Source organism: Salmo salar, chromosome 03, assembly GCF_965601325.2.
Source record: "Salmo salar chromosome 03, fSalSal1, whole genome shotgun sequence".
Taxonomy (NCBI): Eukaryota; Metazoa; Chordata; class Actinopteri; order Salmoniformes; family Salmonidae; genus Salmo; species Salmo salar.
This window is the reverse complement of record NC_138293.1, coordinates 85,443,435-85,460,000: the sequence shown is the minus strand read 5'-3', so window position 1 is coordinate 85,460,000 and position 16,566 is coordinate 85,443,435. Positions and strand designations below refer to the sequence as shown.

The 16,566-nt window shown below is 49.2% G+C and overlaps 1 protein-coding gene across 4 annotated transcripts in view; it reads left to right on the top strand.

Moving 5' to 3' along the window:
* LOC123723765 (platelet-derived growth factor subunit A) overlaps positions 1 to 15,265 on the top strand; it is a 30,330-nt gene extending 15,065 nt beyond the window's left edge. For 2 of the 4 annotated variants that reach the window (XR_006769256.2, XR_006769257.2), the window contains exons 5-7: positions 11,938 to 12,064; positions 12,827 to 12,958; positions 14,072 to 15,265. Coding sequence is in view for 2 of the 4 variants with exons in the window: in XM_045715629.2 (XP_045571585.1) it covers positions 11,938 to 12,064; positions 14,072 to 14,085 (141 nt within the window). In the remaining 2 variants the exon portion in view is untranslated. Of the gene's footprint in view, positions 1 to 9,993; positions 11,206 to 11,937; positions 12,065 to 12,826; positions 12,959 to 14,071 lie in introns of those variants that run through there. The other 2 variants (XM_045715629.2, XM_045715630.2) reach the window with 2 other exon arrangements.
* Positions 15,266 to 16,566: the final 1,301 nt, after the last annotated feature.

Below are 16,566 nucleotides of genomic sequence, written 5' to 3'. Positions count from 1 at the left end.
CAGTGATGGTAGAACTGCTGTAGATGCAATTCAATGGTCAGACATGTCAACAAAGGATTAAAGGAATTAGAGAGAGAGAGTAAGAGGGGGAGTGGGGAATGAGAGAAGAAGATAAACAGAGAGGAGGGGATAATGAATGAGAAAGAGAGAGAGAGAAGAGGTGATTAGGAATAATAGAGAAAGATAGAATGAGATAAATAAAAAGACTGTTTAAGTAGTCAGCTCCATCATCGTAGCATTACCATAACTCTCCCCTTATTTATCCTTCTCCCTCACTTCCCTCTCCGTCCCTCCCTCTCCCTCTCCGTCCCTCCCTCCCTCTCTCTCTCCCTACCCCTCTCCGTCCTTCCCTCTCTCTCTCCTTCCCCCCCTCCTTCCCTCCCTCTCTCCCTCCCCCGCTCCATCTCTCCCTCCCCCTCTCCCTCCCTCCCTCTCTCTCTCCCTCCCCCTCTCCTTCCCCCCCTCCTTCCCTCCCACTCTCCCTCCCCCTCTCCTTCCCTCCCTCTCTCCCTCTCCCTTTCCTTACCCTCTCCTTCTCTCCCCCGCTCCCTCCCCGTCTCCCTCTCTCCCTCACCCTCTTCTTCCCTCCTCTCTCTCTCCCCCTCTCTAGCTCTCTCTCTACCCCCCCTCTCTCTCTACCCTCTCTCTGTCTTGCTCACTCTCTCTCTCTCTCTCTTAATATCCATATCTCTCTATATCCCTTTTTCTCTCTTTCTCTAGTCTATATCACTTTCTCTCTATCTTTTTATTCCCCACCTCAACACGTCTGTTTTGTCTGCTCCATCTTTCCCATCTTTTTCCATCTCCTGAGTGAGTGTGTGTATTCAAGTCCCCGGCTGTGATGAGCTGGGGTGCGTTGCATTGCATTACAGGGTTCTGATGGGTTTGTCAGGGCTGCTGGCCCGGGCCTGCAGGTTAGATACAGTCATCTGTAAAACAACAGGTGGTTCTGGGAAGCAGGCCCTGCTCTGAGGACAAGAGGGTCTAGTGAGGACTGTGTGCGTGTGTGTGCGTTTGTGTGTGTGTGTGTGTGTTTGTGTGTTCTCCCACAGGCTAAAGGAAACAGTCAGTCAGACTGACAGAGAATAAAGCTGTCACTTCCCTTTTTTAGTTGTAGTTTGACCACTAACTAGTCTTGGATATCCCAGACATTGGAGCAACGTCAGCAAGGCAACGACACTAGGACTGGGGACGATGTCGGCTTCTCTTTGACAGTTCAAAGGGGGGGGATTGTTCTGGGGAGGGTCCTCTTCAGACAGATAACCCTTCCAACAAAAGAGACCATGGAGAACACTAGTCTAGCAGGACATTGGGGAGTAATGGACCAGCAATCAGAAAGACTAGGAGTAGGAGAGGGTTACCTCATCTGCTCGGCTGGCTCAGTCTCTGTGTGGGAGTGTGTGTAACAAGTATTCCCGGTTACAGTGTGTGTGTGTGTGTGTGTGTGTGTGTGTGTGTGTGTGTGTGTGTGTGTGTGTGTGTGTGTGTGTGTGTGTGTGTGTGTGTGTGTGTGTGTGTGTGTGTGTGTGTGTGTGTGTGTGTGTGTGCGTGCACATGCATTTGTGCACATGCTTGCGCCTGTGTGTGTGTGTTGCTCCTCTGTGCCATGTGTTCTCCCCTAACGCGCTGCCTGGGACAAGACCATTAGTGTTGAGGCAGCAGCAGTAGAGAGATGAGAGTGCTACTGAGGGGAGCTGAGGGGAAGAGAGGCCACAGAGTAATGAAGTGTTGATGCCTGTTGGATCAAAGCTGGAGGCCACAGAGGGTCAGGAGGATATAGCTGCAGGATCCACACATCTCTACTGACCCTGACTTTAAGGAGCCTCCTCTGACCTTCTGACCTCTACACACACACACACACACACACACACACACACACACACACACACACACACACACACACACACACACACACACAGGAGGAAACACATTCATAGGAAAGTACACACACACAGGCGCAAGCACACATACAGAGGTGAAGCATGCAAAAGGATGCAAGCACGCATACAAACAAACACACACACACACTTCCGTTCCCTCATTCATCTGAATGGCAGTCAGTCAGGACGGAGGCAGTAGCTACTAGCCGGGGCCTGTCCTCGTGTGGGACCTGGTTACGGGGTGTTTCATAAATAAAGGGACGAGTTGACGGCCATACAGTCAGTGTGATTAATGTGTGTGTGAGGCGTCCCGTGGATTATGTGAGAGAGGTATGAGGGGGATGGAGGGGGGAGAGGAGAAGTGAAGGGGGTCCCTGTTTGAAGTTGGTGCAGCTGTGAAGTATTTTCACTTTGATTTGGTCCCAGATTTTCTGCTAAATGGTGAGGGTTGGAGTGTGTGTGTGTGTGTGTGTGTGTGTGTGTGTGTGTGTGTGTGTGTGTGTGTGTGTGTGTGTGTGTGTGTGTGTGTGTGTGTGTGTGTGTGTGTGTGTGTGTGTGTGTGTGTGTGTCTGGGGGTAATCCACTCTGTGCCAGAGACCATGAAGCTGGACAGATTCTAGAACTTGGGCCAGAACTGGACCGTCTGGAATGCATCTGCTGAAATAAGAAATGTAATTCAACATTTTTTTACATTTCTTTTTATTCTTTCTTCATTTCCATCTCGCTCTCTTTCTTTAGCCTTTTACGTCCACTCCTCGTCTCCTGTCCTCCCTTTTGAACTTCTGCTTTGACTTCATCCTCTCTCTTGCTCTCGCCCTCAGCGTTTAAAGCTGTTTCTCTCTATCAAACCTGAGTTCAAATATTATATATTTCAAATCTTTCAAATACATTGAGTGTTTGCTTTAGCCTGCCTTGAGTGCCAGGTTTGCACTTTTGGGACATTTCTATTGGTTCCATTACAAATTCAATAAAGTACAGCTAAAGAATATAAAATGATTTCCAATAGTATTTGAACCCAGTTCTGGTCTGTTTGATGTTAGTTACCTACATGTTGCATGTGTTCTGTGACTCTTCCTGCTTTAAAGGGTGTCAAGGCCCATTCTGTTTGCTGTGCTTATCAGTGTCCCAGAGCCCAGCCCTGCTGGGGAACACAACACTACACTACACCACTACACTCCTCACCACTACATGTTGGATCTTCATTTGATCACCCTGTTGTTGTAGGATTTATTCTGTACAGCAGGAAATGCAAACGTATATTGTATTAGAGGTTTAAAAAGGCTTCTAAAGTTTATAATTTCAACTTTAAAATGTCAGAATTGATTTGCCTTAACTGAAAATCTATCAGTCTCTACAAAAATGTCCATTTATTATAATCCACACAATAATTCACATTTCCTGTTGCTGCAGGGTAATTTTCCTGCTTTGAGAAACTGGTCAAAATAAGATCCAACATCTGTACCTACTCTCTCTATTGGATAGACTAAACTAAAATCTGTTGCATTTTTATTCCAGTTTGCTTAAAAACCCCATCAACATTTCAGTCCACGGGACATTCATCAGAATGGTAGAAAACATGAAAAGATAAAGACAAGGTAATATGGGGTGTTTTCTCTGCCATCCCATACTTGTGCCCACAGGGCCTCTACAGAGTAGTGATTACCTGTCAGACCACTGTCAGGCCCAACACTTCATATAAACACCACTCTTACCTAGCTCTAATTACCATTGATGACAAAGGAGAGCATTCCGTCTTCACCTCCATCTCGTTACCTCTCTCTATTTTGTTCTTTCTGTCTGTCTCCATCTCCTTCCTTCCCTCCCTTCCACTCTTTCTGTCTGCCTTTCTGTCTCTTTCTCTCTCTCTCGCTCTCTCTCTCTCTCTCTTTCTCTCTCTCTCTCTCTCGCTCTCTGTCGCTCTCTCGCTCTCTGTCGCTCTGTCGCTCGCTCTGTCGCTCTCTCTGTCTCTCTCTCAATTCAAAGGGCTTTATTGGCATGGGAAACATATGTTTATATTGCCAAAGCAAGTGAAATAGACAAGAAACAAAAGTGAAATAAACAATCTCTCTCTCTCTCTCTACCTCTATATCCCTCCCTCTACCCCTCCCCCCTCTCCCTCTACCACCTTGTTTACATTTTCTAGTCTATACTTTTTTATAATTTTCACCTCCCTTTCTGGGAGTGTTTTACTCTTCATTTCTGGTTTCTGGCAAAGAGTGGTTTCCAATTTCCACTACTATCAGTAGGAGTACTCTTAGTTTAGATTGAGTCACAGCAAAAGTAATGAAAAGCATCTTGTGCGAGGTGGTACGGTGTGTGTGTTCTGGTGTGAGGACATGGGAAGGAGCAGGAAAGGAATGAAGGAGAAATTACATCTCTTATTGGACGCTTTGATGTTGGATATTTGATGATGGTCATACTTGGTGTCAAGAGGAAGGAGAGGCAGACAGTCTGCGGTCGAGACGATCCCCACATACACATTTCGTGACACACTGGGAGCTGTGTGTGTGAGAGAGAGAGAGAGATGGAGAGACTGGTGTGAAGAAATAAAGTGCTTTTTCTCAGCCCTCCCATTGGTTTCCATTGGCATTCCTGCCTCCATGCCATATGATAAATGCTCTTCTTGTTTCCTTTCTTCACCCCACACCCCTAATCCCCCCTCAGCACCCCTTATAACCCCCCATCCTCCCCTAATCCCCCCTCAGCACCCCTTATAACCCCCCATCCTCCCCTAATCCCCCCTCAGCACCCCTTATAACCCCCCATCCACCCCTAATCCCCCCTCAGCACCCCTTATAACCCCCCATCCACCCCTAATCCCCCCTCAGCACCCCTTATAACCCCCCATCCACCCCTAATCCCCCCTCAGCACCCCTTATAACCCCCCATCCTCCCCTAATCCCCCCTCAGCACCCCTTATAACTCCCCATCCTCCCCTAATCCCCCCTCAGCACCCCTTATAACCCCCCATCCTCCCCTAATCCCCCCTCAGCACCCCTTATAACCCCCCATCCTCCCCTAATCCCCCCTCAGCACCCCTTATAACCCCCCATCCTCCCCTAATCCCCCCTCAGCACCCCTTATAACTCCCCATCCACCCATCAATCCCCCCTCAGCACCCCTTATAACCCTCCATCTACTCACAATCCCCCTCTTCTCAGAGTTGAAAGCGTTGGGGGATTTGCTGTCTGTCTGTCGGTTCAACACTTTCAAAGCCCTGGTCATTGAGTTCCTCATGAGGATCACCCTTTATGAAGGAGGAGGGAATCTATTCCTTTTTCCATTAAAACCAGACTGTCAGACAGATAGATAGAGAGACAGCCCCCTCTATCTCCCTCCTGCCTTCTCTGTCCCTTATACCCCCCTTGTAGCTCACAATGAGCAGGGTTAGAAGGGGGTTGCAGGTTTTCCTCTGTATGTCTGGTGTCTGTGTGTCTGGTGTCTAGTGTTGGGACTCAGCCACTTAATTTATCCTGCAATTGCGTATCCCCCACTCTCCCCTCCTCCTTCACCCCTCCCTTCTTACTCTCCTCCTCCTCCCCCATCTTATTTATTTTCCTTTATTGCGATGTTGTTCCCATTCCTAACTACCCGTGGTGCACATCCACATCCAAGCCTTGTTTTCCTTGGACCGCTGAGCCGAAACTTTCCTTTCCACGCTCCGGCACTCCCATCGGGGGAAATCCCAATTAACCCAGCCAGGACAATCGGCTTCAGAGCTGGGAGAGGCTGGGATAGAGACTGGAGAGAGAGTCTGGAGAGAGAGTCTGGAGAGAGAGACTGGAGAGAGAGAGACTGGGATAGAGACTGGGATAGAGACTGGAGAGAGAGACTGGAGGGAGAGACTGGGATAGAGACTGGGATAGAGACTGGAGAGAGAGACTGGAGAGAGAGACTGGAGAGAGAGACTGGAGGGAGAGACTGGAGAGTTAGACTGGAGAGAGAGACTGGAGAGAGAGACTGGAGAGAGAGACTGGAGAGAGAGACTGGGATAGAGACTGGAGAGAGAGACTGGGATAAAGACTGGGATAGAGACTGGAGAGAGAGACTGGAGAGAGAGACTGGAGAGAGAGACTGGAGAGAGAGACTGGGATAGAGACTGGAGAGATAGACTGGAGAGAGAGACTGGGATAGAGACTGGAGAGAGAGACTGGAGAGAGAGACTGGAGAGAGAGACTGGGATAGAGACTGGAGAGAGAGACTGGAGAGAGAGACTGGAGAGAGAGACTGGAGAGAGAGACTGGGATAGAGACTGGAGAGAGAGACTGGAGAGAGAGACTGGAGAGAGAGACTGGAGAGAGAGACTGGGATAAACACTGGGATAGAGACTGGAGAGATAGACTGGAGAGAGAGACTAGGATAGAGACTGGAGAGAGACTGGGAGAGAGACTGGCGAGAGACTGGAGAGAGACTGGGATAGAGACTGGAGAGAGACTGGGAGAGAGACTGGAGAGAGACTGGGAGAGAGACTGGGAGAGAGACTGGAGAGAGACTGGATAGAGACTGGGATAGAGACTGGGGAGAGACTGGAGAGAGACTGGGAGAGAGACTGGGATAGAGACTGGGATAGAGACTGGGGAGAGACTGGAGAGAGACTGGGATAGAGACTGGAGAGAGACTGGAGAGAGACTGGAGAGAGACTGGAGAGAGACTGGGAGAGAGACTGGGAGAGAGACTAGGCGAGAGACATCAGGAAAGACTGGAAAAGGCTGGAAGAGAGTTGAAGAGACCAGGAGAGACTGGGAGAGACTGGGAGAGAGACCAGGAAGAGACCTACCTTTTCCCTTCTATCCCAGAGCTCACTGCATAAACCCTTTAAACCCTCCGTTGCTCTCTCTCTCTGGCCGGATCGGATATCATTCCATAACCTGACCGGGATTCTTTCCCAGGCCCGGCTTTCTGACAGAGTTTAGAGGTTGATGATTTATATATAGAGTGTGTGGGGCCCCTTCGGTTGCACCACGGGGTCTTCTATGGTGTGTCTAGCTGCTGTGATGGTGGGTTCTGAGACGGGACTTGAGTGGGTTCAATGAAAGGAAGATTGAATTAACTATGAATGTCAATATTTCTGGGGAGTCAGAGAGTGTCATGACAGGACACAGACAGGCTGACAGGGTGACAGGGACGCAGGCTGACATGGTGACAGGGACATAGACAGGCTGACATGGTGGCAGGGACACAGACAGGCTAACATGGTGACAGGGACACAGGCTGACATGGTGACAGGGACACAGACAGGCTGACAGAGACACAGACAGGCTGACAGGGTGACAGGGACACAGACAGGCTAACATGGTGACAGGGACACAGACAGGCTGACAGGGTGACAGGGACACAGACATGCTAACCTGGTGACAGTGACACAGGCTGACATGGTGACAGGACACAGACAGGCTGACATGGTGACAGGACACAGACAGGCTGACATGGTGACAGGGACACAGACAGGTTGACATTGTGACAGGACACAGACAGGCTGACATGGTGACAGGGACACAGACAGGCTGACATGGTGACAGGACACAGACAGGTTGACATGGTGACAGGACACAGACAGGCTGACATGGTGACAGGACACAGACAGGCTAACATGGTGACAGGGACACAGACAGGTTGACATGGTGACAGGACACAGACAGGTTGACATGGTGACAGGACACAGACAGGCTGACATGGTGACAGGACACAGACAGGCTGACATGGTGACAGGGACACAGACAGGCTGACATGGTGACAGGGACACAGGCTGACATGGTGACAGGACACAGACAGGCTGACATGGTGACAGGGACGCAGACAAGCTGACATGGTGACAGGGACACAGGCTGACATGGTGACAGGGACACAGACAGGCTGACAGAGACACAGACAGGCTGACAGGGTGACAGGGACACAGACAGGCTAACATGGTGACAGGGACACAGACAGGCTGACAGGGTGACAGGGACACAGACATGCTAACCTGGTGACAGTGACACAGGCTGACATGGTGACAGGACACAGACAGGCTGACATGGTGACAGGACACAGACAGGCTGACATGGTGACAGGGACACAGACAGGCTGACATGGTGACAGGACACAGACAGGCTGACATGGTGACAGGGACACAGACAGGCTGACATGGTGACAGGACACAGACAGGTTGACATGGTGACAGGACACAGACAGGCTGACATGGTGACAGGACACAGACAGGCTAACATGGTGACAGGGACACAGACAGGTTGACATGGTGACAGGACACAGACAGGTTGACATGGTGACAGGACACAGACAGGCTGACATGGTGACAGGACACAGACAGGCTGACATGGTGACAGGGACACAGACAGGCTGACATGGTGACAGGGACACAGGCTGACATGGTGACAGGACACAGACAGGCTGACATGGTGACAGGGACACAGACAGGCTGACATGGTGACAGGACACAGACAGGTTGACATGGTGACAGGACACAGACAGGCTGACATGGTGACAGGACACAGACAGGCTAACATGGTGACAGGGACACAGACAGGTTGACATGGTGACAGGACACAGACAGGTTGACATGGTGACAGGACACAGACAGGCTGACATGGTGACAGGACACAGACAGGCTGACATGGTGACAGGGACACAGACAGGCTGACATGGTGACAGGGACACAGGCTGACATGGTGACAGGACACAGACAGGCTGACATGGTGACAGGGACGCAGACAAGCTGACATGGTGACAGGGACACAGACAGGCTGACATGGTGACAGGGACACAGACAGGCTGACATGGTGACAGGGACACAGACAGGCTGACATGGTGACAGGACACAGACAGGCTGACATGGTGACAGGGACACAGACATGCTGACATGGTGGCAGGGACACAGACAGGCTGACATGGTGACAGGGACGCAGACAGGCTGACATGGTGACAGGACCCAGACAGGCTGACATGGTGACAGGGACACAGACAGGCTGACATGGTGACAGGGACACAGACAGGCTGACATGGTGACAGGGGGACATAGAGGAGGATGTGGAGGAGGGAGCAGGGCTGTTTGCGTGTTACCCAGTACTGAACTGAACACCCCTCCCCCCTCCTCTCCACTTCCTAATTCCAGTATCAGTCTATTGTCATACTCTGACTCTGGGAATGTGCCCTGGCTGTGTACAAGGAGACAAGTGAAGGGAGGGAGAGAATGACAAGGAGGAGATGAGAAGTGTAGAGGAAGACAGTGACTAATCAAGAGAACGCTTGCTGTTGACAAAGTGGGAAGAGCAGAGGGAGAGTACATAACTTCATTGGTGGAGACATGTTGAAAAGCAGCCACACACTCAGAGGGAAGGGTGTAGGTGCTGTTCTGCTCTGTGTGTCCTTAACCCTGCTGTGTTGAGTAACAGGCCTACTGCTGGCCTCTCTGTCACACATACACACCGCTTTATCCCCTTGTCCATGTGTGTTTGTTTGTGCAACTGTGTGTGCGTGTATCATTTGTCATTAGGCTCCGCCACAGTAGTAACTGTCAGGCACCGCTGACTCTCCCTGTTTCTGATTGGCCGACCCCTGACCCCCTAGACATTCTGGTAACCAACGGCAGCGGAGCCGGGCACAGAGACAGCTGCAGCCCCTGTGTGCGTACAGCTCTGATTCCCCTGTCACACACACTGGCTAGTGACAAGGAGTGGGATTCCGTTTGGCTTGTTTTGCTCAGGAAACACTATCGATTAATCAGGCCTATATTAGTCACCAGTGTCCTTGAGGATTAAACAGAGCTAGACTGAGTTTAATAGGTTACGTATGAATGAGACTTAATGCTACCCATGATCACGTTCAGTGTGCTGTCCCCCTCCTTTAAAGACTCCCCCTTAAACACACACAACCCACCCCAAAATGACATGGTCCCCGGAATGTACACAAATCTAAAACCTCCCACCTCTGCAAACTTATGTGAAGACACACAGGTTGAATGCAATCAGTTGTGTAACTCTCCCCCTCTTTCTCTCTCTTTCTCTCTCTCCCTCCTCTTTCTCTCACCCATTCCCTCCTCTCTTCCCACCGCTTCTCTCTTTTACCCATCTCCCCTCTCTCCCCCTCCCTCTCCCTCTCTGTCTCCACCCCTACTCAGTTTCTGCTCAGGCCCTCTCACCCTCTGCTTCAGACCGGAGATAAGAGCAAACACACACCATGATGATCGCCGTCCAGACACCATTGTCCACTGTTTACCCACGGAATACCTCTGCTACTTAACCTCCTTTTCACTCCCTCTATCCCTGTTTTCTCTCTTCCTATCCCTCATTCCCCCCTTTTCCTGCCTTTCTAAAAGACACTGTTTCAAAGGAAGGATGCTGAATAGTGGATGCTGTGTTCTCCCTACCCTCTTTCTTGCCACTCTGTGTCCAGTTCAGCCTACGTCTCTGTCTCACCCTGGGCTTATGTTTCCGAGACGTTACGTCATTGCAGGGCCCAAACATTACAAGGTTATGTAGTATCAGAATGGAATGGTGTATTATTTGGGCTGTGTGACTAATTCACTGGGTAGAGCTTGACTTGGCTGGAGGCCAGAATGGGATTGAGAAAGAACTCTCCTTCTCTCCCATCTGTGTGTGTGTGTGTGTGTGTGTGTGTGTGTGTGTGTGTGTGTGTGTGTGTGTGTGTGTGTGTGTGTGTGTGTGTGTGTGTGTGTGTGTGTGTGTGTGTGTGTGTGTGTGTGTGTGTGTGTGTGTGTGTGTGTGGGAGCTGTCCTGACTGCATAACAGCATTGTTCATAACACCAGAAAGCGTGAGGAGATTGTCGGTCAATATCCTGTCCCGTGCCATGACCAGGAAGAGCACAGAAGCCTGATATATTGTTTCCATGTGGCCCAGGCCCAGGGTGTGTCTGTGTACCTGCCCTGGCCTTCAGATCAGAGATCAGAGAGAGGCATCACCTAACGCCATTTTACACATCCACCCAACAGCCCAACTACACCCACTTCACAGGCCCCTTGAAGTGGCTGGGTGGTGGGGAGTCAGTGTTGGGGTTGGTGGAGTTATTGAATGGAAGTTTAGGTGAAGGTCTGTGTAAGATCTGGCTGTGTGGGATAGTGTTGGGTTGGGTTAAGTGCAAGGGTTAGGCTTGGCTACAGTAAATTAGTTGAGATGAGGTAGGGGAGCAGGTCAGACACAGAGGCAGGGGGACCTCTCAAACTACTCTCCCCTGGCCTCCCGAGTGGCGCAGTGGTCTAAGGCACTGCATCGCAGTACTAGCTGTGCCACTGGAGATTCTGGTTAGTCCAGGCTCTGTTGCAGCTGGCCGCAGGAGTCGCAAACCCTCCCCTAACCCAGACGACACTGGGCCAATTGTACGCCGCCCCATGGGACTCCCGACCGGGTGGCCGACCCATGGGGCGGCACACAATTGGCCCAGCGTCGTCCGGGTTAGGAGAGGGTTTGCGACTCCTGTGGCGGGCCGGGCGCAGTGCACTCTAACACTGTTGCCAGGTGTACGGCGTTTCCTCCGTCACATTGGTGCGGCTGGCTTCCGGGTTAAGCGGGCGTTGTGTCAAGAAGCAGTGAGGCTTGGTTGGGTCATGTTTCGGGGGACGCACGGCTCTTGACCTTCGCCTCTCCCGAGTCCGTACGGGAGTTGCTGGGATTTGTTATTTTTTTTTGTATTAAATAATAATTGAAAAAAGATTCAAAATAACATCTCTCCCCAGTCAGGGTGAACCTTCACTGGGCCTCATGGTGCGTGTCACTCCCTCCTCCCTCCCTATCGTTTGAGCCTCTGCTCAATATTGACACACCTGATCACCAGGCCATAGAACGCTGCACATCAGCACAATGGAATGCTCCTGTCATACATCAAACAGAGGGAGATGACGGTGGCTGCGCCAGAGGCGTTAGAGAAGGAGAAATGGAGGAGGGAGCAGGGCTTTCTCTTTCTTTCTTTTCATTCATCCATCTCTCTTGGTGTTAGCCAATGGAGAAAGAGTGAAAGGTGAATGAAGGGAACACAGAAAAAGCCTAAACGAGCGTAAATGGTGTTATTGTGGTAGTGTTGTTAACCTCTCTCCCTCCCTTCGTTCAGGTGGCCAAGGTGGAGTATGTGCGGAGGAAACCCAAGCTGAAAGAGGTCTTGGTCAGGTTAGAAGACCACCTGGAGTGTGTGTGCACGTCACAACATCACGTGACCGAGCACTCAGACGCAGACACAGGTAAATAATGTTAAGGCCGACTGAATTTATCACAACTTTATTGGAGCGTAGATGGCCTTCACAGACTGTTTGGTTGGATGTCTGAGTATCTGAGTCCCGCCCCATTCAGTCATTCCTTCCTACGCCTGGTCTTTTTATACTGCTAGTCTGTCTGTCTGTCTGTCTGTCTGTCTGTCTGTCTGTCTGTCTGTCTGTCTGTCTGTCTGTCTGTCTGTCTGTCTGTCTGTCTGTCTGTCTGTCTGTCTGTCTGTCTGTCTGTCTGTCTTCCTGCCTACCTGCCTGCCTGCTGGCTCTCTAGCTTGCACTGCATGACCTCTTGTATATCACTGTTGGGAAAACAGACACGCCTGCAAGCTAGACTTCTATTGCCAAACCTGCAAGGCCCCTTGTGTGTGTCTGATAGAAAGACAGTGTCAGTGTGTGTGTGAGGGTGTTTGTTTGTCTGTGTGTGTGTGTGTGTGTGTGTGTGCGTGCATGCATGCGTGTAAAGGGAGGGTGTCCAAAGGCTGCTTGGCTTGGCTTGGACGGCAGGTAACAATCCTTTCCCCTTGATCCAAAGCCTCCGTTGGGAAGAGACAATGTGGACTGAGGCATCTCAACTTTTTATAGTGTCATTTCAAATCCTCTTGAATTCTCTCTCTGTCATGGAGGCTTTTTATCTCCTCTGCTTTCTGCTCTTTGTGTCGTAAACCTTGCTGCTTCCCCCTCTTGCTAACCCTTGTCCTTGTCCTCCTATCCTCCCTCCCCAACTTGTGTTTTCAGGCCACCATACTAGGGCTAAAGGTAGAAAAAGGAAAGCTAAAAAGCTAAAGCTCAACAAGGATTTATTGGCGACATAATAAACTTGAACACATTATTCCAAAGTCCGGCCGCCGGACCCCCCGGCTCCAACAGGTAGGAGGACTTTAGCACCAGCATGGCAATCCAACCAATTACCCACCTGCTGGTCACAAGCCCAATCAGGACAGAGAAAGGTTTGCCAATCAGATCACAATCAACACCACACCCAATCAGTGCGAGGAGAGGGAGGGCTGAAATGGGCCACGCTCTGTGAATGCCGCTGCATGATTTAGTGTGATTTTTATGCCTGCCTGCACACTGCATATCCTCTTTGTGTTGTGTTTTTATGCCTGTATGAGTTTATGAATGAGTATTTCAACCTCACCTTGTTCACCGACCAGTATTTGTCCTTCACTCCAGCTGTCTCTGTGTCTCTGTGTGTATCTGATTTCAAATACCATTCTACATGGTCTCTACTTCCCATGCTCTCACCTGTATTTCATGTCCTTTATCTTTCTCTCTCATCCTCTCTGTCCATTTGTCCTGTCTCATCTCTGTCTGTCTGTCTGTCTGTCCAATGTTCTGACTGTCTCGTCTCATCTCTGTCTGTCTGTCCAATGTTCTGACTGTCTCGTCTCATCTCTGTCTGTCTGTCTGTCCAATGTTCTGACTGTCTCGTCTCTGTCTGTCTGTCTGTCTGTCTGTCTGTCTGTCTGTCTGTCTGTCTGTCTGTCTGTCTGTCTGTCTGTCTGTCTGTCTGTCCAATGTTCTGACTGTCTCGTCTCTGTCTGTCTGTCTGTCTGTCTGTCTGTCTGTCTGTCTGTCTGTCTGTCTGTCTGTCTGTCTGTCTGTCTGTCTGTCTGTCTGTCTGTCTGTCTGTCCAATGTTCTGTCTGTCCGTCTGCCCGTCTGTCCAATGTTCCGTCTGCCTGTCTGTCTGTCCAGTGTTCCGTCCATCGTTCCGTCCGTCGTTCCGTCCGTCCGTCTGTCCCTCTCTCTTTATGACACACGTTCAAATTGAACAAAATGGGGAATGAATATCACCTTTTACCTCTAACATGTTCAAATAATATGGGGATTAATGAAATGCTAATGCTAAAGCTAATGGTAATAGTAATTATGGGGGTAATGGTAATGCTAAAGCTAATGGTAATAGTAATGATCAGGCTAATGCTAATGAAATGCTAAATGTTAATGTCAGCTCTCTCTCTCTCTCTCATCTCCACAGTGGACATAAGGTGAGACCCCAGCAGCATTGGACTTCAGTGTGGAAGGGGCCAAAGAGAGGATGCTGCCATATTTGGACTGCTGACCTACCCCCTTCCCTGACCCCACCCCACCTACCGCCTTTTAAAAACAAAGATTACTGTAAAGAGAAAAAAAGAGAAAAAGTTAATAAAATGCCAAAGGTGCTTTTTTCTATTACCGTAAAAAGTAATGCAGAAGGTCTCTGTCAAGTGCAGCAGAACCAACCAATCGAACAGTGATGCGGATGAGGATGGTGAAGGCGATAAAGACCTGGGCAGAAAAGAGAAGAGGAGGACAAGATGGGTTGTCGTTTGTTTGGGTAAACAGGACAGTTTGACGATCACAGAGAGAGATCCAGGATGGATCATTGGATTAAGCCTTGATGGGGGATCTGTTGACTGGATCCTAAAAGGACACAGAGAGGGACAATCAGTGAACTCTTTGGGACGTGTGGAGGCTTGCATGTTCCTAGCCGTTGGCCTAAGTGACACTTGCCTGGACAGTCAATGACTGACAGAGAGAAAAAGAGAGGGAGAGAGGGAAAGAGATGTTGAGAGAAGTTGTAGAGAGGTGTAGAAGGTACTGGTCGTGTTACTTGTTGTTCCGGAACTCTCTGTAAACTGTAGTGGAACTTGTGAACATTCTGGAACTCATAAAATGGTTGCCCATTTTGTTTCTTTTGGATAAAGTGTTGGGAAAAGTGTTTGCAATCATCAGGACCTGTTGTTCCAAGCGGCTTCTCTGCTTCTCTCTCTCTTGGGTTTCCCTATCTGCTCCTATTGGGATTGTGCCAGTCGCCATATACACTACAGAACGATTCAGAAAGGAAGATTCATTCATTGCTACTAATAAACTATTTATACGTGTAAACGTTTTCATTTCTCTCTCTCTCCCTCCAAGACATTGTTATGTTTTCTGTGACATGTAAGAGTCATGTTCTGTGTGATCCTCTGGTAGTGAATCTTCATGTCCACATGTTCATGTAGTTGTTACGCATGTTCAATGTTGTCTTATTATGTGCCAGTATATTATCTGAACAGTCTCAAGTCTAGTTGTATGGGCTGGAAATGTAAGGAAGCGTGGCGAGGAGGAGATGGGGAGGACAGAGTCTGTACAAGTACAGGAAGATGCTTTATTTTTGTTAAGAAAATATATTATGCTTACTTATATTCAAGTAGGAAGTATGTTTGTTATTTCTTTGTTTGTTGTGGTTGAAGGCTTTTATTTAATCCATGGAAACGATGCAGGAATGGGGGTGAGGAAATGTATAAGTCCCCAGCAATGCACCCTGTTTGGTGGTGTAGGGCAGCCTTACATCAGCAGTGCTGTACTGTATTATCTAGAGCGCTGGATAGAGCTAACCTGGTCCCAGATCAGTTTGTGTTGTCCTCCAAACACATATAGTCATTGGCAAGACAGCACAAACCGATCTGAGATCAGGTTAGTGCAGAGCTGGCTGAGGAAGACTCAATCTGGGGCATCGTTGGACTGTGTCTCTTTAACCCAGTTATCTAGCCAAAAGTTACACCCAGTAACCAGAGCGCCATTATACACAACAGAACACACACGTTCAGCATGTGTGTGTGTGTGTGTGCACATAAATGTGTGTGTGAAACCACTTTTAACCCACATCACACTCCTTTGATAAGATGGTACCCAGTCCGCCCCACCAGCACACAAGCTGTTCTTAACGAGTACAAAGTCCATCTTGAATGAGAGAGAGTTTGTGAACAAACCAACATGGATGGTTTCCTAGTTAATCAAGCAGCAGTCTTCCATTGACACGTTAACAACGATGAAGACTGTTCCACTGTTGACACGTTAACAACGATGAAGACTGTTCCACTGTTGACACGTTAACAACGAGGAAGACTGTTCCACTGTTGACACGTTAACAACGAGGAAGACTGTTCCACTGTTGACACGTTAACAACGAGGAAGACTGTTCCACTGTTGACACGTTAACAACGAGGAAGACTGTTCCACTGTTGACACGTTAACAACGAGGAAGACTGTTCCACTGTTGACACGTTAACAACGATGAAGACTGTTCCACTGTTGATGAGTGAAAGATCGAAAAAGAAGATACCACTGTTTATGGAGAGACTGACACCAAATCTCTAACAACACCCTATTTCCCGTAGATTGCAGTGCACTACTTTAGACCAGAGCCACTGGCCAAAATTAGTGCGCTACATCGGGAATAGGTTGTCGTTTGGCACACACTGAATCAATAGAAAGACCTGGGCACTTTTCCAAAATGTCTCAGAGTAGGAGTGCTGTTCATCTTATTCATTATGATCTAAACAGCTAAACTGATCCTAGATCAGCACTAAATGTCTCAGAGTAGGAGTGCTGTTCATCTTATTCATTATGATCTAAACAACTAAACTGATCCTAGATCAGCACTTTATGAAGTCCTGGGTGAGAGACATGTTGAGAGAAAATAGATGACTGTATCTGCAGCTGCTTTGT